The following is a 19,249-nucleotide window of genomic DNA, read 5'->3' on the forward strand; positions in this document are numbered from 1 at the left end:
TTGTTTTCCCCTTTGGCCCAATACTGGAATTTGCACTGTACTGACTGACATCGATACAATACATCGTGGGCTAGCAATTCGGACATTGCCTGTGAGAGATAATTTCCCAGAAAACCGCTGTGTCATCCATGCCCGATCAAAGAGACGTCATTATGACGAGTTCCATCGAGTGTTCGCATCATCTAACGGCAAGAGTCGAATCCCTGCAGGCTGGAGACACGAAAATTCATCGCGCTCGCTTCCCCGGGGTCTCGTTAACAAATTTTGCAAAATATCGAATCCACAAAACTTAAGGTCAGATCCCTTTCCTTGCCAAAATGATGGAGGGCAGTCATCTTTTCCAAAACAGGCGTTATTTAGTTGCCATCTGGCGGGTCGGTCCAACTATTGACGTGCGATATTGGGCGCACATTTTCAACATTTTCCCTTACTGGGGAGCTTGTGATGTTTTCGGTGTACTGCTGAAGACAGAGCCTAAATGGCCTGTACTATTCCAGGAACGCCCCCCAAAACGAAAAATACTGCAAAGAGCTGATACTACCAGAAGAAGTGAGCTTCTCTTTTAATGACAGCAGCAGGTTCTCATCGAACCTATAGTCGATTGTCATGCTGGATATCCGACGACGCAATCCTCTTCCCTCGATCGGTGTTATAGTTCAGAGGTATCAATTGACTCATTTACTCAAGAGGGAAATATGAGGCTATATACCACAAAGCCCAAGTTGATTGGAAATCAACTTGGTTGTCTGTATAGACAATCCGGAGCTAATTTCGATGGTGCGGCTTGTTTCCTGGCCTTTGCCAGCCTCATATCACAACAATCAGTCCAAGTATCCGATCACAGGGAACGCTTCCTGTCTCAGGCCTCAATGTAGCTCGAATCCAAGCAGCACCTCTCGGTAGCTCCACTTCCTGTTAAATACGCGCAATACCATCAAGGATACCCGTCCATTGTTGTACCGTCAGATTTCCGTCAATAACTTCGAAATTATAGTTCGGAATTCAAAGCTTATAGGGGCGGAAATAAACTGAGAGGGTGTAGTCCGACCACTGAAGATATCACCTTTACTGCTTCTTTTGCAAACCGAGAAGGCTTTTTGCCTCGAACAAGTCGTGGAAGTACCCGGAAGATATCCCCGAGTTGATCACTTCAGAATCGATCGCCCCGTTACTAGTATGAAGACTAAAGAGCTACACCGGTTACTGATGTAATGAATTATAACACGTGATCCCATTTGTATTAAAACTACTTGGTATCAACACAACTAATTTGTCGACGGATGCTTCATTTCACAGACCATAACGGATGATAGCGCTCTCATTTTGAATGCACCCAGAAAATGAGCATGCTCGCTTCTTGCGGCGGGCTTTGCCAAATAAACTCTCGTATCTTTTCAGGTTTTTCTTTGCTTGCCAAGAGAGAGGTTTCATCTGCGTAGGCATCGGGCCTTCGGTGGATCTGGGAACGTCTATTTGGACCAGTCCAACCGAGAGATCTGATCCGAAAGTAGTTATTGGTATTTTCGGTGTTATCCTGACTTCCATCCCAATTTTGACCATATTCAAGGTCTCATGAGGGGGAGTTTCACTATGACCAAAGTCATTAGATTCTTGGATGTACTGTAAAATCGAAGCAGTTGGACTGACTTTGTTCTGCAGACAGATATGAATCCAGCTTCTGTTCGCGTGTCAAATGGAGAGCCCTGGAGGCAGATATTCGTAAGTATTGCTCATTGTTGAGGCTTAGAATTGGGTCAGAGAACTCACAATTTACAGGGCAGGCTTCTTTTCTCGAGAGATGAGGCTAGTGAAGCCTTGGCATAAATTACGCCAACACTCTATTGTCAGGCCTACTTTGCGAATAACTGGATATTCAACGTGCTTTATTCGAGACAGTCAATACAATGTTGGTTGTGCCACTTGTGTCGGAGCCAGCCACAAGTAACTCGGAAGCCATAGACGCTTTACGGTCATCAGAAAGGTTTCCAAGACTGTCAAAAATGACAGGATAATCCATGTTTTCGCCTCCCCTGGTTTTGGTGTTGTAATGGTTCATGCAATCTTGAGTCCACTTTCGCAAACAGTCAGTCAAAGAGGGGCACTCGAATGTTTTCAAGTCCACTTACCTCTCCAATTTGTAGAAGTTTGCAAAGTTTCTTGCCAATGGCAAATAACAAGGACTGGGGCAAAGCGAATTTGATTCGAGATAGGATTGGGTGGAAGAGCAGCTCTGGTTGACCGGTTGATGCGGCCTCGAAAATCTCAAGGAAATCCGCCTCAGTGTTCTCGGAAGCTTCGATCATGTTCACATGCCTACCAAAAAGAAATTCGGTGATAAGTTCAACAGTCAAACACCTGTTTCAGAAACCGTCAGTACCGGGGCAAAGATATTTTCATCGTCTATCTCTCACATGACGGCATTATGCGCATCGAAGGGTTTATGAATACGTCGTAGTTTATTATCCAACCTTTCGATTTTAGACAACACGAGCGAACTCAATTGCTCAACTGACCGCTTAGAAAAGTATGGATTAAGAATGCGCCGCAAATCACGGTGCACATAGGGGTCAGTTTCCGTGGTTAGGCTGTGGGGTATGCTGAGCGACTGGTAGAAAGACATGTAGCCCCCTAGTTAGTGTGCACTGCTCCGTAGGATATGTACATTTGGTAGCATTACCACATGCACGGCCTCCGATCTTCTTCTTCTTCTTCTTATTCTTCTTCCTCACCAATCAGTAGCCAAACGTCCCGTCTCCATTGCAAACACGAGGACGGCTCTGACAATCTTGACGTCGGGTTTCCGTACTCTTCCATTCGGCTCACTCGCATCCCCTACAATCTTAGATTTGCCTCCTAGCATCTGTGACAGACTATCGAAGCTCGGACCCGCGGCTCAAACAAGCACGCGACGTTGTTCGTCCCACCGTGTACATCTTAGCAAGAAATGCGGGACTGTTTCACGCTCAATGCTACATTCGCACAAATCACTATCGGTCTTGCCGATTTGATGAAGATGTCCATTCAGTCTGGCATGTCCTGTGCGGAGTTGAGCAAGTACCGATGCTTTCTCCGATCTAGGCTATCATAGAGCATCTTCGTATGGGATCCTGGGAGAGCCGAATCCAGCTGGCGTGTAAACTGGCCAGTAGTCGGTCGTTGGGAGTTGGAAGTTGTCCTTCCGGTGCTGTTTAGTATTCGCCCGAGCCCATCGCAACACCGACGCCCGGGGCTGGACTTTGCGCCCAATGCGGGGAGTTGACTTCGCTGTTCTCTAGTGTTTCTTCGCGTGCAAGGCTGTGCGCTCGTGCCGTGTTCTCACTGTCCTCTTCCCCTGGGGGCTGCAGGTTGACTTTAGCGCCTGTCTCCAATAGGTGGTTAGTTGCTTCGGTAATCTCAGCGATGAGAGCTTGGCCGCCCTTGAGATGAGGGTTTGCGGGAGATAGCAGGACGACAGGATTGTTCACAACAATCGTAATACGGATTTTCCACGGTGGCATCTGGATAAGAGGGAGCATAGTCCTGACATACTAAACTCCCTCTAATACTACCCCTAGCTGTGTATAGTGAGCGTTGAGTGCGTCGTCATGGCCGACCGCCTGGTTTGACGAGACGATGCCCACTTGATTAACTCGAACAACCAGCCCTGTTCCAACCAGACTATTGCGGACGCTGACACTGGTGAATGGCCAGAGACGGGCATGACCGGCCTCTAGCAACTCGTGCAACTCATGCATATCGGATCCTACGGTAGCGATCGACTTCCCGAGACACCGTTGCCCCAAGGATCTAGAGGGAAGGGTCGAATGATCTCCATGTCGGACAAGCATTGTGGTCCGTACTTCGCCAGTATTTTGAACGGTTATGGGTAACTCCCATCCTGCGTTGCGGCTGCCGCTCGATAGGATCAAAAGGTGTGATCCTTTGGTCAAGTGTGGCAGGCGATCTAATGCTTTAAAATGCGTGCTCGAAGGCGTACGACGGTTGGTGCAATCCCCGCCTCTGCCTCGGCGATGACGAGGGCTGTATTCCGGAACACGCCCATGATGGCCTGAGACGCGACTCGCTGGATAGCTTCGAACGGCTGTCCAACTCCCGCCGCAACGATAGAGTCCTTTCGTATAGGGCACCACACAGACGCTACATAGTCAATCTTTGATGGGACTGTGGAGGTGAAAAGCTAACGAGCTACTGAAGGAGGTAACCCGCGCAGTCGTCTTAGTGCAAGGACGGCTTTCATTCCTTTATTTGTAGCCTTTCCGATATGTGATTTGAAACGTAAGCCCTAGTCGAGTATCACGCCGAGAACCTTGACTTCGGGCACCAGGGCGACAGTCGCTCCACTCACGTGTAGTAGGATCGCGGGGAGTTAGCGCTGCCGCTGGTTCCTCGTGAAGTGGATAAACCATGTCTTTTCTGCCTTAACAGCCGCGCTAGACTGAGCCGCCTATTTACATTGAGGACTAAAGTTAAGATTCCGGGATGGTCAGATAAAGGTGGTGATACTCTTTCCGAGAACCAAAGAAAGAGTGCGAGTAGACCGAATCAAAAAGGAGAAGCTTTGTTCTATGAAGTGACGAAGCAGGTGGGGAAAGGAATGGCATTGGAAACAAGCATATTCAGGTTGGACTCTGTTTGTCGTAGCATGCTTGACCTCTGCATGGCGCCTGGTGAGGTTACTGCGACGACCGCAAATGAAATTCCAGGATTACTCATCGATGCTGTTACCCTCTCGACCGAAATTGGTGGTCACGAAGTAATGGCTAAGGATATTTGCCAAAATATTATTTATGCGGACATCACGATGTATCCCCTGGAAAAGGCTTGTCAAGAAACCTTTCCGACAGCCCATCCCGATTCCAGCAGTTTCGAACTACGCCAGCCGTTCCACAACCGATATGATATAGCAATCTGCGGAGGAGCTGTAGGTATAGATCACCCCAGAGAAAGTTACAGCAGCGACTGTGAGTCTCAGCGTTTGATGGTCTCACAACTAGTATTCGCAATGCATCTTCTGAAGCCGTACTTCTAATATTTGGTCTCTCCCGCTTGAGCGCAAAATTCGGCTCCTGTCGAAAGAATTGGCGAGTGAGAACACAAGCAAGGGCCGACGGAGGATTTTATATATTGATAATCGGGCATTCCAGTTATGACCCAATCAATAATTTCATGTCAATGATTGGCTGCCAGCCATATTCCCACTAGGTTCAAGTACACCATGTTGCCATGCAGGAGGCTACCTCTGGAGGCCACTATTCAGGAGGCCTATGATGCGGGAAGCTCACAATGCGGAACGCATGCAGTAAGCAATGAGTGGAGAATCGTAATCTTTGGACCTGGGGACACCATCGAAAGATGCTTAGTAGACGGCTTGGCGCGCTTGCCGCAGCAACAAGAACCGGAAACTGAGATGTTCCGTCTCCGATGAGGACCTGGATCCTAGCCTTTCTGGCCATTGACGAACCTTCGTCGTTGACGAACTGTCGATTGGATGACTGTAACCTCTTACCGTTGAACTCAAACATGCATTCGGTGGCGCAAGTACCAATACGACTGGGGCAAGCAACACTACGGCTGTGGCTCAAGAGCTTGAATCTTGTTGTGATATGAGGCTGGTGCAGATCAGGAAGCAAGCCGCACCATCGGAATTAGCTCCGAAATGTCTATACAGACAGCCAAGTTGATGCTCCGTGTTGTATATATAACCTCATCTTTCCCTCTAGAATAAAAACATATTCATACCCCCGAACTACAACAGGTTATGAGCCCGGGAGCAAACACTCGGGTGCCGTTTCTACTTATCTGAGAATCATCTTGACCATCTTGATTATATATCTACCCCGCTTTCTCTACATTCACTATGTCTGCTCTGGTCCATGACTCGCCTGACCGAGCGGTCACGGCCATTGAGCCTCTGATAGGTAGCGACAATTTCGCAACCTGGAAACGTCTCATGACCTCCTATCTCAAAGCAAGGTAGGTCTGGGATATGGTGACGGGCGACCTTTAGCGTCCCGATTGTCTATTCAAGTACGCCAAACCCATTACGGCGGACATCCACCCCTTGGTGGAGCCCCACCTCAATGGGGCGGTGAGGCAGCGAGCCATTGAAGCGCGCCTCGAAGGGTACCTATCCCCCCACATTAGCATTCATTTCGCGGGACTGGAGACGTCTCGCGACCTCTGGAATGAACTTAAAGAACGGTACCGGCGAATGGAACTCGCCACGTTCTGCGAGCTGTTCGCCTAGCTTCGCGAAACCACTAGCGAGCGCTACGGTAGTGCGCGCGAATTCGTTAACTGTGTACGGTTGCTAGTATATCGATTGAATGCCATCGCGCCCGGATCGATCGGCGATCGAGTATATATCGCGATCTTGCTAACGCAGATCGGACCGGAGTATATCCTGGTTGTGGATGCGATCTAGAATAATAAGGATCTAGTGAATCCGACCACGATCGGAAACCGTCTATCTAATACCGAATAGACGGTCCGGAGAAAAGAGTCTCTAACGCCCTTATAGGCAATATCTAGCCCGTCTATCAATACGGTATAGCGGACTACTAAGAAATGCAACTATTGTAAGAAGCGCGGCCATATAGTCGCGTAGTGCTAGAAGAAATAGCGAGAAGTATAGCCGTCTAGGGACCATACCCCTAAAGGCTGAATAGAGTGTTTCCGGCTCACTAAGAAATAATTTATAAAATATACTATCAAGCTAGGTAGGAGATCGGTAGGGCCCGCCGACTTCTAAGAGACCGAGGATTAATATCGTGAGAGCGAGGGTGACGACCCTTTATACCCACGTACCGTAACCCCGGTGGATCCTAGACTCGGCCGCTACCAACTATATCTACTAGGACCGGAGATACTTTAGTAGTCTGCGGCCCTACCGCGAGATGTTAGACACGGCGGGCGATCTAGTAGAAGCCGAAGGGATTGGTATAGTGAGGCTTACGCTCCGGGGGAAGTTTAACTAACCCCTAGTGTTAAAGAATGTATACTTCGCGCCACGCGTCGGGATAAACCTAATTAGCGTGCCGAAGCTATTACGAGACCGCTACTCGTTAGTGGCGCACCTATAGAACGTCTTTATACGATACCGAGGACGAACGGTAGGGACCGCCTACTATACGGAGGAGGATCTACTAATCCTACGGTGCTATATAAGTAAAAGATCCCGAGAGCGAGTCTAACTAGCGAGGGCGCCGGCGACCTATAGCCACGTAGATTCACTAGAACCGTAGGCGGTGGCTATAGACGTCGACGACCCTTAGGAGTCAAGTGACGTAGAGTGCGTAACGTCAACCTCTGAACTCGGTGGTGAAGCTATAATACTTAAAGAAGATATATGTAAAGGAGTGGACCAGGCCTCCGAAGCGTTATAGCACGCTCGGATAGGACATCTGAACCGGGGAGACTTGAGGGTGGTCCTCCGGCACACCGGCACTCCGTACCGACCGCTAACGTAGGCGCAGCTGCTGGCAACGCCGCAGTGCCCAGCGTGTATGTCGGGTAAGCAGCATCAGAAGAGAAACTCCCGTGCAAGGCGGCAACGTCTGCATTTAACGAGGACTTTCGGAATGATCCATTCGGACATCATGGAGATGAAACTTCTCAACTTCTCAGCTTCTTCAGGTCTGTAGAATGAGGCTCGAAATTCTATGTTCTGGTCATAGGTAACGCATCAGTTTCATCCTTCGGAGTCAATATTGAAATTGTAGGCTTTTCGTTAGTATGTCCCCCTCAATCGCCGGGGGCATCGGGGCCACGAGTTGAGGACTGGTGACACTACGGTCTATATAGTTCGTTCATAAAGTTATCTGACCAACTGCTTTGACAAGGCTGCCATTGAGTAGCAGCTCTAGATGATGTAGTCAGGACACTTCTGTCAAGGCAAGACAACCTGCAGTCTGAGTACATATTCGGATGTGGACGATGACACATCTCCTTCCTCCTGAGCTAGACGGTGAAAGGAGAAAAGTGCGTGATAGTTGGGATGGCCATCTTGATGTACTTCATTTTTGGTCCAATATGAGACTTCTCAAGCCCCCATCCACTTCCAAAGGACTTGCAACAACTTGTCCCGGTGGACCGGTCTTGCGATATAATCATTCATGCCCTTCGCAATATATGTCTCCATATCTCCCTTTAGCGCATTTGCCGTGAGCGCAATGATAGGCATGTCGACGCCCATGGCTCTGATCTGCGACGTTGCTTCCAATCCATCTAGCACCGGCATGCTGATGTCCATGAGGACCACATTGTATGACAAAGGCATTTGCTTGACATATCGAACGGCCTCCGCCCCGTCCCATGCTACATCGATGCGCTCAAAATTCAGACTTTGAAGAAGCTTCAGCATTACCATGTGGTTGACAAGATTGTCCTCGACAAATAAGATATGCTTGCGCGGCGCGATCTCCCGCACTTTGTTCAAGAGGTCCCTTGTGTCGTCGGTTGGAGGCATGATAGGCTTCTCTTTTGTATATCTCATGTCTACACAACCCATTCTAGCCGTGAACCAGAACACGCTGCCTTTGCCTTCTGGTCCAGGCCTATAGCCCACTGTGCCGTCCATAAGTTCCGCTAGACTCTTGCATATAGAAAGACCAAGGCCAGTGCCTTAGTATTTCTGGGCCTCCGAGTCGGCAAATCGCGTGAAAGGGGTGAAGAGAGTATTGATAGCACACTCGGAAATCCCAACTCCAGAATCTGCAAACTCCGTCGTGATTATGTATGCCTGTGGATCTAATTCGACGAGCGAGAAAGTAGTAGAGAGCCGAATATAGCCTGACTCCGTATATTTTACGGCGTTTCCAAGCATATTCTGAACCACTTGACGATAACGTAAAGGGTCACCACGCACAACTTTCGGTAAGCCCGGTTGCAAGCAGCAATTGAGTTCAACTCCAGGTTTTAATGAAGGCCTGCAATTGCGCATGGCAGCTTCTAAAATGCTCTTAATATCCACGACATCAGAGCAGAGAGAAAAAGAGCCGGAGGAGAGCTTCGAGTAGTCGAGAACGTCGTTGATGATCTGGAGCAAGACCGACGTTGAGTCCTCAATAATCGAAAGATATTCGAGTTGCTGGCCGGTAAGGTCGGTGTCCTTTATCATCGCGAGCGCAAGCTGCATGCCGTTCATGGGGGTCCGAATCTCATGGCTCATGTTTGCCAGAAAGTCTGTCTTCATCTTGGCCGACTCCTCAAATGCTGCGACCATGCGAGTCTCCGCCGCCTTCCGTTCCGTGAGGTCACGCGTGACCTTGACAAAGCCAACGTGGCGACCAAACTGAAAAATGGGCGTAATCATCACATTAGCCCAGAAACGAGATCCATCTTTACGACACCGCCAGCCTTCATCTTCCATTCGCCCGTTCTGTAGAGCCAGGCATAGACCCCTACCTGGTTTATCTCTATCACAGTCCTCGGGACTGTAGAAGACGGAGAAGTGCTTGCCGATGATTTCCGAGGGAGTGTACTGTTTTAGAATCGCGGCGCCAGAGTTCCATGTGGCGATGTTGCCCTAGGTATCAAGCATGAAGATGGCGTAATCTTTCACAGTATCGACCAGAATCTTGTAAACTTCGTTTGTGTAGGCGTGCTGTTCATCAGACGCTACCCATTTATGTTTCGAACTGCTCTGAGCCTCCAATACGACATAGGTCAACGTCGACTTCTCAAAAACCGGCGTTATACGAAGCTGATAAATCGAGCTTTCGCTTTGAACGTGTATTTTCTCAATGACTTGAACCTCTTTCGAGGTGATAGCTGCACGTAACGCTCCGCAAAGAGTCGGAGTGTCAGGCGCCGGGACGGTGTGGACCGAAAGGCTGCAGGCGCAAGTGCCTACCATTGCATCCCTGGGTTAACCAGAAAATATACAATGACTGTCTGAAACCTCCACAACACACAGATCCTCATTGAGAATCAGGGTAGGAACCGGGGTATAACGATAGATCCGACCCAAGGCAGCATCGAACCCTGGGAATCTGTTCTTATGTGGCGTCTCCGTCTCTATCTTCTTCTCCGGTTCAGAGTTCGAGCTCCGATTTGATGCTGCCGGTGTCGTTACCTCATCTCGTGGAGACTTCGGAGCAAAGGGCTGGTTAGCTAGCGTCTCCGTATCGTCCATGCTAAGAGTCGAGAGATCGCTAGTGAGAGCCCGAGCCATCTTTGCTATGCAAGTTCGTAATAGCAGTTGGTATCCTTAAACAGTGAGCAGAATAGGCTATGTCGCAAAACTGAGATTGGAGTGAAGATGGAGGAGGTGGGGGCGGTGGGGGGTGGAAAAGGAGTCAATGGACACCGTATCCAGCGACGACTTTTTTTTTTTCGCAGAAGACGTATTTAGCAAAGGGTAGACTAGTCGAGGATAATAGGCTGACCGGATTTTGCTGAGCAAAGAAGGGAGCTGTCACGGCAGATGGAGGGCAGCAGCCGCGGTGGAATGTGGTGTGTTGTGCATGATCGGTGGGGCACGGCAGTGGGCAGATATTCTCGGGGATAAGGGATAAGGATGACATCATCTAAGTTATCGGCCGCCAGATCCCGTCCGAGCATTTTTAGAGCCGCCAAGGGAGCTATCACAAGCAGCTTCCCAGCAGGCATGCCCGGCCTCCGATCGGTTTTCAGCCACCACATCGGCTTCAAGAAGGGATATGGAAGATAATGCCGTGGAGGGAAAACGGAAGCGAAAGCCACCTACAGACCCATACCTTGCCAGCTATTTTACGTACGAAGAAGACAAAGAAGGGGTCTTAGCTGCCTTTGCCACTGCAATCTCTGCACCACGGCCTGATCAGCACCGAAAGCATCATGATGATCTGCCGCCTGAACCCCAGAACTGGAAACAAGCGGCCAGCCACACATTCAGCGAAGGCTGATTGGCTGCAGCAGGCCTCGAGGTTGAATCCTTAGGAATACGAGGCACATACACCACTTCCCGAAGGCCCCAAGACCGCAGTGTTCAAGTACTGCCACTCACCTGGGTCTTCACCTACAGATTTGACTGCAATGGCTTTCTTCAGACGCTTAAGGCTCGCATCTGTGTCCGTGGAGATCTCCAAGCCATCAATTCAGAAGAGAAACGAGCCGCAACCCTCCCAGCTCGTACAGCGAGATCTATCTTCGCCCTGGTTGCCGCATTTGACCTAGAAACAATGCAGCTCGACGCCGTGAACGCATTCCTGAACAGTACTCTCGATGAAGACGAAAAGATGAGATGAGATGTGAGCAGAAAGCGTCGATATGAATTAACCCGTTTGAACGCCTCTCGTCCTGTCCCCAACCCAAAAGTAAAGACTAAACTCCAGCCTAACTCTGTGAATGTGGTATTAGGATTCCAACTGCTTCCCTCCCTAATCAAACGTGGAAATAATCACTCCAACCACAAAGAGAGTAATGGACCCTACGAAAAAAAGGAATATGCGTAGTATACCTGTATCACGTCATATGCCATTTTATTATCAAATAAGATTTTCGCATCAGAAATCGAAGGCGAGGCTCAGGTCGAGGTGGTGTCCGTCGGATTCAGATCCAACACTGGCATACTTATTGCCGACGCAGTCCAGAGGCATCTGGCAATTGTATATGGGCGATGACATGGGCTTGGGTCGAAGAACATATTGGTGCAATCGGAGTTGGTGATCATCATTCCCATGTCGTCGAAGGAGCCGAATCTACCGCTCGGACACTGCTGCCCGCCTTGTAGAGCTAGCGGGTTGACGATGCCCTGCATGGGCAGACCTTTGTGCGTAAATTGAGGATTGCTGGCCATGGGCTCCTGCTTGACGGGAGCAGTGATCTTTGGGTAGGCCGGCGGCGTGGGGGGCAGGGTCTGCGTCTGCGAGAAAGCGTTCGAAAAGAACCCACTACGAGCCACGGGGCTCTGGGAGCTTTCGGCCCCATCAGAAGATTCCTGGCGCCAAATGCTCTTACGACACAGCTCCTGCTGCATGCTGTCGGGGCTATCCTCGAAACGCTCACCCTTGGTGCGGTCGAGGGCCCCGAGACGAGTAAGGATGTCGTGAGTGAGCGGGTGGCCGTTGGGCTCGGTCTTCAAACACTCGCCGGGCCAGCCTTCGCCCTCGGTGGTGCGTCTGTAGAGTTCCCGAAGGCCGTGCACCAGCCAGATCTGTTGTTGCTGGATCGTCTCAACGTATCTAGGAACGGTGGGAGTCAGCTTATGCCTCAGGGTAAGATTCAGATTGTCAACAGTGCCAGCTCACCCCTTGGGGTACACTTTATTGTGGGCTATCTTTCGCTCCCCGAATACGCAGACTGAAGTATCTGCACGGCAGCGCGAGCACGGGCTTGCTCCGTCACACTTGTTCGGTCAGTTTATGGGACGATGCGCCAGCCGCAGTGCCACATACCTTGGATTTTCTCAGGCGACAACGATCACAGGCCTTGCAGACACGCTTGCGAACATTGTACGAGTGCGAGTGGTTCGATCTTGGCGTTGATTGTCGTGCTGCCATATTATGTGTCATAAGGTACCGGTGGAGAGGAGGAGGGAGGAGAGGACAAAGGGTAGAAGAACAGGCAGAGCAAAGTAATAGCAGGTACTTTCCAAAGCAAGCTATGCTTCCAGATCCGGAGGGCGCCCAGATAAATGACGTCAGCCACAACGATCCAATAATATCGCGACTAAGAGGACGAGTTTTGCCAGTTTGAGCGAAAATTATAAAATTGCGTTTGGATCTGGACATGGTTTGCCTCTGTGCTATGTAGATTCCGCTAGTGAAAGACCGGGATCTCAAACACATCAGCAAAAATAGAAGGTAGTGCGCGTGGCACCGTGGGCCGACCATCTGCGGTCCCACTCCTTTTCCAGCATCCGGCTCATTCTACCCGTCCTCAGACTCTGGAGATCGAGAATATTTTGAATACAGTAGTGCTACCTCATAATATTCCAAAACACTACGTCCATGGTGAGCATAGCCGATTCTTCTGGATTCTCCTATGACTGTAGGGACAACTTCAACCACGGCCGACCTAGAAAGCAGGTAGAGCAGAAAGTTTATTAGTAAGGTCTCCGATAATCCTATTTATCCACGGATAATCCCGTTTTCTCCCCGAACCAGCGTTTCCATAGTTCATCGAAAATCATTTGTCAAGATTCAAGATGAGGCGATCAGCCATGGGCCGACGATCCCGCCCTCGGTTTTGCAGCCGTCGTGAAACTAGCCCTATGACTTGAGAATAGTGGGAAAGCTTTCCTTCACGTCAAAAATAACTGTGGCATGGATTGAAAATCTATTATATACCTCAGTCCCAACTACACATTACTCTAGTTTCGACATAGCTTCCCGTTAGACCTTCAGACCACTAGAAACCCAGCTAAGCATATCCCGAGCCGATAAGAGTCCAGACGTTTTTAGAGCTTCAAAGGAGCCCCCTAGCTATAATGTCATGATCTCATTAGGAGGACAGTTCTCGGTTCGGAGGCTTTTATAAACCAAGCTACGAATGGTTTATCCTCTATACCTCTAGCCTTTATACTCGTTAAGCCATATTAGACCATAGATACACTCATAACCAGCCTACCACCAAATGTTAAGGCTATCCTTATAGAGAATATCTCTATCATCTAGATCGTGTCTATATTCTCTATCGGCGCGTACAATACCCTAGAAATAGGGATTGTCACGTTCGACTCATTTAAGCGCTACCGGGGCCTCTATTTCTAGAGCATGCAATTTGTATCCTAGGGAATTCTCGTGCATGCCATTCCTACTATAGCTCGCTTTATTTCTTAGGCGTCTAATCTCCCGACGTCTATCCCCTTTATGATAGGATGGTACGCTATAGTTACCGGCCAAGCTGTCGTCCTCTACTCGCGTCTACACCTCGTTTTCTCCGATATAAGAAAGGTGCGGTGGGTTCTATAGATAATCATTATAAACACTTATATCCTATATATCCTAATGACCGTTTTTTTCTTCGGCCTTAACCGCGGCGATACACGCTTTACTCGCCCTACCGCGATATTTGACCGGATCTAATCGACGGTTTTTTATATATAAGACTTTATCATCTAGTGGTATATATATATATAAAGCGGTGTATCATTTTAAGAGTGCCATTACAATCCGCGGTCCCGACGGCCGTAACGCCATTATCTATCTATTTTATATTAATATCCTCGTTGTAATCCTAAACGTTTTACTACTCCTCGCGGAGTATAAGCTACACTACATTCAAGTGAGCTTTAAGACGGTGGTATATAGTATCAAGCTAAATTTAGAATTCTCTATACTCAACCGTCTCCGGTTACTAACAAGTACGAGCCCCTATATCTACTAGTATAGACCCGAGGATAGCCGTCGATCAAACGATAAGAATATTTTTGGCATGGCCTCTTCACGACTAGTTATCGCACTAGATATGAGCTCGTAATCTAGAGCAACCTAAACCGATATACCACGTTCGTTACGGCTAAATAGTATCTATAGATACGATAAAGCGCTACGCGAGATATCGAGCGAGAATATGGTGCCCCCTAGAGACGTTTATTTTTCGGTAACACTATCAGAGGGTCACTTAAATAACCTTCCGGGTGGCTCCTTAGAAACCCTACCTACGCTAGAATTGAGCCTGTCGCAATTATCGCCAAAGTTCGACGTCTAAGTATTCCACGAGGGAGTACTACTCGTTTATTTCGGCTTATTAACGGCGGTGCGGGAATCTTATACCTTTATCCCAGACGGGTATAATTCCGTATAACGTTGCTAGTTAGTAGGTGGCGACTTCTTTACTAAGACGTTTGATACTAAGTCTCTTTAGACGGTGTTGTTGATGTATCGTGCCTAAGAGGATGCTATTCTACGCTTATTAAGCGAATGTCGTCAATGTCGGTCGGCGCGATAGGCCACTTGCAGGATGGGACAGGATGGGATAGGATGGGACAGAATGGGAAATACGTGTACAGATCAGTGATGCAGTATACAAGGGATATGTCACCAAATAAGTCTCGTACTATCTGCACGCAAGTTCGTTGTCCAACGATGGTTACCAAGATGCCTTTTGGTTTCAGCCCACTGGATGTGAACCTGATTGAGAAGGGTCATTCATTGCAATTCCTACCTAGAACTACCATGAAAGCTGGAATAGGGTACCAGAGACGGTTTAGCTCAAATAAACGCAATCCGTATCTGGCTAGGTGAGCCAATGTTGAACTCTGATGTTTTTTAGATTATTATTGATTCCTACCGCGTTTTACCTTTCGGATGACGGATCCATCGTTGGCCCCTTTGGTGGAAGTGACCGTTCATAACATTCAACGTGACCAACTAAATTTGTTATACAATTCCGTAGCACTTGTGCACGAATCATAACGTTGATCGACTTTGAACAGTCTCCAGGGCCCAGAGCACATGTTCTAATCAGTAGAGCACGGCAGAAGCCTTTGGGGAGTTAATCCCTTGCACAGAGTGATAAGAGGAGAATGTCATTAGAGGGATATAGGTTGCAAGTGGTCGACTGAACTAGTCTGGAGGCCCCTACAAGGGCATCCAATTGAGGGAGACACTTGTTGCTAGCATGGTAGAGATTCACGGCTTGGACTCTGGTGGCCTGGAGACATTTGAATGGGTGTGGGTTGATAAGACCTTTTGGAAGCAAGTTAGTACCTTTCTGGCGACGACATCGATGACCCAGTAAACTTACTAGTTGATGTTGGGAAAGAGACCAATCTTTTGTGTTTGAGGCCAGAACGAAGATCTTCCCGGATTTCTTCATCCGAAGAACGAGATGGATATCGGCATCGCATTCCGAGCTATACTCGGATGCCTTTTTGGAAAGGGACTTTCTTCTCCTGCGTGCGTTTTGATTCATTGCGTCAGCTGGGTTGCTTTTCAGCTTTGGTTGAACATCCATACTGGATATAAATATATACGTACAAAATATGCTGGACCTACAATCGACTCACATTATAATGCCTACCAGTCGCATCAATAAACTTATTATAAACACGACATATTCATTATACTACATAATAGGATTTGCCTTTATTATGATCGGTTAATGACTATACTAGTGGACATTGGGGGTAAGGTGATAGTGATAGATTTCCAAAGTTGAACCCCCATTCAAGAAGCTTACATAATCCGATTGTGTTGGGCCGGAGGGGGTGTGGACAGTCTAATGACCACCTCCTTCACCGTTCGACCATTCACCACAACACTCACATCAACACTCACATCAACACTCACATCAACACTCACATCCATCAACACTCACGGCTAGGCTGCGGCAAATCCGCATCCGCAAATTTGCGGATTTTGGGTATAATTTTGTTATCCGCACCAAAGCCGCAACTCTGCGGATAACTGTAAGATATCTGTGGATGTCTCGTTAGTATCCGCACTAGCTTAATTTTCGCTAAGTTAATCCTGCGCGTCCTCGGGTCTTGTAAAGATTGGTAGCACACGATGTTCGGAGTATGAGAAATAGGGATGGTGTGTTTGAGTTCATCTGAACGCGAAGAAGCTACTAGTTTTTTGATTCCTTGCGCTACGTATCGACTATTACATTAAAAAAGATGGTTTCCCCCCTATATGCACGGGTTCCTGCGCTTCTCCGTGATACATATTGAAACACTTAAATAACAGTACCCTTGACCTGCTTCTTGTCGACGTTGATGTTCTTCCACAACATAATGGCAGGAAGACCCAGAGCCAGGACCGCAGTCGAGGCAATGCAGTTTTGTCTCTGCGACCAGCCCCAAGCGTAAGCAGCAGCGTTTCTCTCGGGAGATCCAACGGGAAGCGCCATTTGGGCAGTAACACCGCCAAGGTAGATAGAGGTAGCGTTGGCCTTGAGATTCTCAGGGAGCTGGGACTCTAGGGCGCCAGGGAGGGTACTGTTGAAGATAGCAGCACAGACGGCGTATCCGATAGCACCGCCGACACTCTGGAACAGGCTGACCAGGCAAAGAGCCATGGGGATACCCTCGCGGTCAGCGCCTGCCATTACGGACATGTCGTTACCAATGACATTGGTACCACCTGCAAAGGCAATGAAGATTTGGCACATGATGATGTAGCCAATACCGTGGTCAACACCACGGAAGTGGATCATCAGGCCGGAGCCAAGGATCATGAGTGGCTGACCGAAGAACAAGCAGAGGTACTTGAAGTGCTTAGTCTTGTAGATGATGATACCGACGACCACACCCCAGAAGCACGAGCCAACGTTGTATATCTGAGTCATGTATCCAGCGTCCCTGATGTTGAGGTTGTAAACTATGTAAAGGAAATTCTGCATGTAGGTGTCCCAGCAGTCAAAGCTGAAGTTCATAAGAGCGGACAAGATACAAGCACCAGCAACAGAGCGGTTCTTGAACACTTCCTAACGAACAAAATGCGCCCGTGCGAAGAACTTCTCCCAGATGGCGAAAACAGGGAAAAGAACGATTCCGACGACAACCATCGCAATGAATCTAGCGCTTGAGTAATCAGCGATACCATAGGACGTCAAGCTGAAAGGCAGAAGAAAAAGCACGAAGGCGGCCATGAGGAGGAATGCACCAATAACTAAGTTAACATGTCAGCAGATTCCAAGAATAGGAGCGCCGAAGAAGATCATACCATCAAACTCATGGACGTAATGGATAATAGACCGGGAAACGGTTCGACCGCTGGGTTCCTTCCGGTAAAGACCGAGCTTAATGGCCTTCTTCTCATAGAATTTGAAGACCACCACCAAAGGACCAAAAACAAAAGGCTGAACAATTGCGAAAGAGCCGTAGCCCCAGCGCCATCCTGAATGGGCGAGAAAAGAGTTCGCTCCGAGGGGAGCAGTGAAAGCAGTCAGGATGAAAGGAGTGGACGCGAACGCAATTGCCCAAGCTCGTTTGCGCAGGCCGGTTGTATCCGCGATGAAGATCTGCAGAATCAGGTATATCAAATCATATCCAATCCAATAGAAGACATAACCAGCTGCGTAAGCAGTGGGGCCTTTGCACGCGGCCAAGATGATGATACCCATAACATAGGCGATAAGAGAGACCACAAGGCCTTCGGCACGACCCCAGAGGTTGAGGACCTTGGCCAGAGGCAGCTTCAGGATCCCACCGATGAGGATACCAGCGATATTTGCAGTGGTGATCTGGGGAGCAGCCACAAAGTCGGCATAGGCAAATTGGCCGAGAGTGAAGATCATGGACTGGTGGAAAGCCAATGAGAAGAAGCAAACCCAGATCCTGTTCGGATGTATCGAAGGTTAGAATTCCAACTATCAAATGGAAGTTGCGGATAAGGCCCAACCAATTCCGCTCACAAACTACTCACCAGGCGTAAATAGCATAGACAGCCTTCTTATCCCAGGCCACAGCCGAAGCCTCGGCCTTCTTCAGACCAGTCTCCGCCTTTTCATTGACAACATCGGGATGCTCCTGTAATTCCTTCTCGTCACGCCATTCTAGCGAGCTTGAATTCAAAGTCTCCGCAGCTACAGCCGCATCACGGCGAGCATCGTCCTCGACAAAAGACCGCGAAATGCGGGCATTATCATTCCGAACCCTGATATTATCAAGAAGACCCATTTTTGAGGTCGACCGGACTGGTGCGATCGATCAAAAAAGTCTATGGAGAATCCCAGGCGACCAAGCGCGCAATGGGCAGGGAGATACGGAGAGATATATGTGAGAAAGGTTGGCCAAGAAGTAGTGGCTCAGCCGGGGAAAGATCGGCATTTTCTACCTCTAGACAAGGAAAAAAAAGACGGCGAAACCGGCCCCTGGTCGCGATTAACTTGGGTGAGCGGACATTTAGTGGTTCGAGTCCCCACATGTGCATTTTTATTTGCCTGCTGGGATGCGCCCGAGGCTTGGCGGGGTGGTCTCGGATCAGATAATGAAATTTGCAGTGGAACCTACTTAGATCAGCCGAAACCTGCCAATCAAGGATGACTTCGACCGGGATGACTTTTTCCATGGGCCCCCGATGCCGGTTCGAAATATCACAAGGTCTGTCAAGTCTCCACAGGTACTTCGCTTCTCCGAGATAAGCTCATTTTTAATGAAACTGTGAGATGAAAAAATGGTATATTTAGAATGCCCTCGGATCACCAGGGTGCTATATTTTAGACCGCAAGTCGTCAGATCTATTATTTCCCTTTATTCAGCGGTTGACGCTGGAAATTATCGGTACTTTATTTCTACTTAATGCGGTAATTCTCGGTGGGTGACAGACCGTACACTCTGAGCCGTACAGAGAGGTCTGCTTGCTCGGTAGGCTCTCCT

The 19,249-nt window shown here is 48.7% G+C and overlaps 8 protein-coding genes across 8 annotated transcripts; 1 reads left to right on the forward strand and 7 right to left on the reverse strand.

Moving 5' to 3' along the window:
* Positions 1–1,873: 1,873 nt before the first annotated feature.
* Positions 1,874–2,860, reverse strand: N7489_003607 (uncharacterized protein; the record flags this gene model as incomplete). The annotated part of the gene is made up of 4 exons (XM_056709362.1): positions 1,874–2,071; positions 2,127–2,355; positions 2,412–2,585; positions 2,730–2,860. 4 exons carry the CDS (start codon positions 2,858–2,860, stop codon positions 1,874–1,876), a joined length of 732 nt encoding a protein of 243 aa, XP_056573664.1.
* Positions 2,861–3,188: 328 nt separating this feature from the next.
* On the reverse strand, positions 3,189–3,734 carry N7489_003608 (uncharacterized protein; the record flags this gene model as incomplete). The annotated part of the gene is made up of 2 exons (XM_056709363.1): positions 3,189–3,497; positions 3,546–3,734. The coding sequence occupies 2 exons, from the start codon at positions 3,732–3,734 to the stop codon at positions 3,189–3,191; spliced, it is 498 nt and encodes a 165-aa protein (XP_056573665.1).
* Positions 3,735–3,943: 209 nt separating this feature from the next.
* On the reverse strand, positions 3,944–4,406 carry N7489_003609 (uncharacterized protein; the record flags this gene model as incomplete). Its single annotated transcript, XM_056709364.1, has 2 exons — positions 3,944–4,161; positions 4,346–4,406. 2 exons carry the CDS (start codon positions 4,404–4,406, stop codon positions 3,944–3,946), a joined length of 279 nt encoding a protein of 92 aa, XP_056573666.1.
* A 3,635-nt stretch (positions 4,407–8,041) lies between these two features.
* Positions 8,042–8,467, reverse strand: N7489_003610 (response regulator; the record flags this gene model as incomplete). The annotated part of the gene is made up of 1 exon (XM_056709365.1): positions 8,042–8,467. The coding sequence occupies one exon, from the start codon at positions 8,465–8,467 to the stop codon at positions 8,042–8,044; it is 426 nt and encodes a 141-aa protein (XP_056573667.1).
* Positions 8,468–8,623: 156 nt separating this feature from the next.
* On the reverse strand, positions 8,624–10,174 carry N7489_003611 (sensor histidine kinase; the record flags this gene model as incomplete). Its single annotated transcript, XM_056709366.1, has 3 exons — positions 8,624–9,526; positions 9,563–9,863; positions 9,915–10,174. 3 exons carry the CDS (start codon positions 10,172–10,174, stop codon positions 8,624–8,626), a joined length of 1,464 nt encoding a protein of 487 aa, XP_056573668.1.
* A 487-nt stretch (positions 10,175–10,661) lies between these two features.
* On the forward strand, positions 10,662–10,886 carry N7489_003612 (uncharacterized protein; the record flags this gene model as incomplete). The annotated part of the gene is made up of 1 exon (XM_056709367.1): positions 10,662–10,886. The coding sequence occupies one exon, from the start codon at positions 10,662–10,664 to the stop codon at positions 10,884–10,886; it is 225 nt and encodes a 74-aa protein (XP_056573669.1).
* A 620-nt stretch (positions 10,887–11,506) lies between these two features.
* On the reverse strand, positions 11,507–12,482 carry N7489_003613 (Zn(II)2Cys6 transcription factor domain-containing protein; the record flags this gene model as incomplete). Its single annotated transcript, XM_056709368.1, has 3 exons — positions 11,507–12,164; positions 12,231–12,328; positions 12,378–12,482. The coding sequence occupies 3 exons, from the start codon at positions 12,480–12,482 to the stop codon at positions 11,507–11,509; spliced, it is 861 nt and encodes a 286-aa protein (XP_056573670.1).
* Positions 12,483–16,605: 4,123 nt separating this feature from the next.
* N7489_003614 (uncharacterized protein) lies at positions 16,606–18,550 on the reverse strand (the record flags this gene model as incomplete). The annotated part of the gene is made up of 4 exons (XM_056709369.1): positions 16,606–17,265; positions 17,365–17,540; positions 17,595–18,208; positions 18,297–18,550. The coding sequence occupies 4 exons, from the start codon at positions 18,548–18,550 to the stop codon at positions 16,606–16,608; spliced, it is 1,704 nt and encodes a 567-aa protein (XP_056573671.1).
* Positions 18,551–19,249: the final 699 nt, after the last annotated feature.

This window comes from Penicillium chrysogenum (genome assembly GCF_028827035.1).
Source record: "Penicillium chrysogenum strain IBT 35668 chromosome Unknown utg000001l_segment0_segment0, whole genome shotgun sequence".
Lineage (NCBI taxonomy): Eukaryota > Fungi > Ascomycota > Eurotiomycetes > Eurotiales > Aspergillaceae > Penicillium > Penicillium chrysogenum.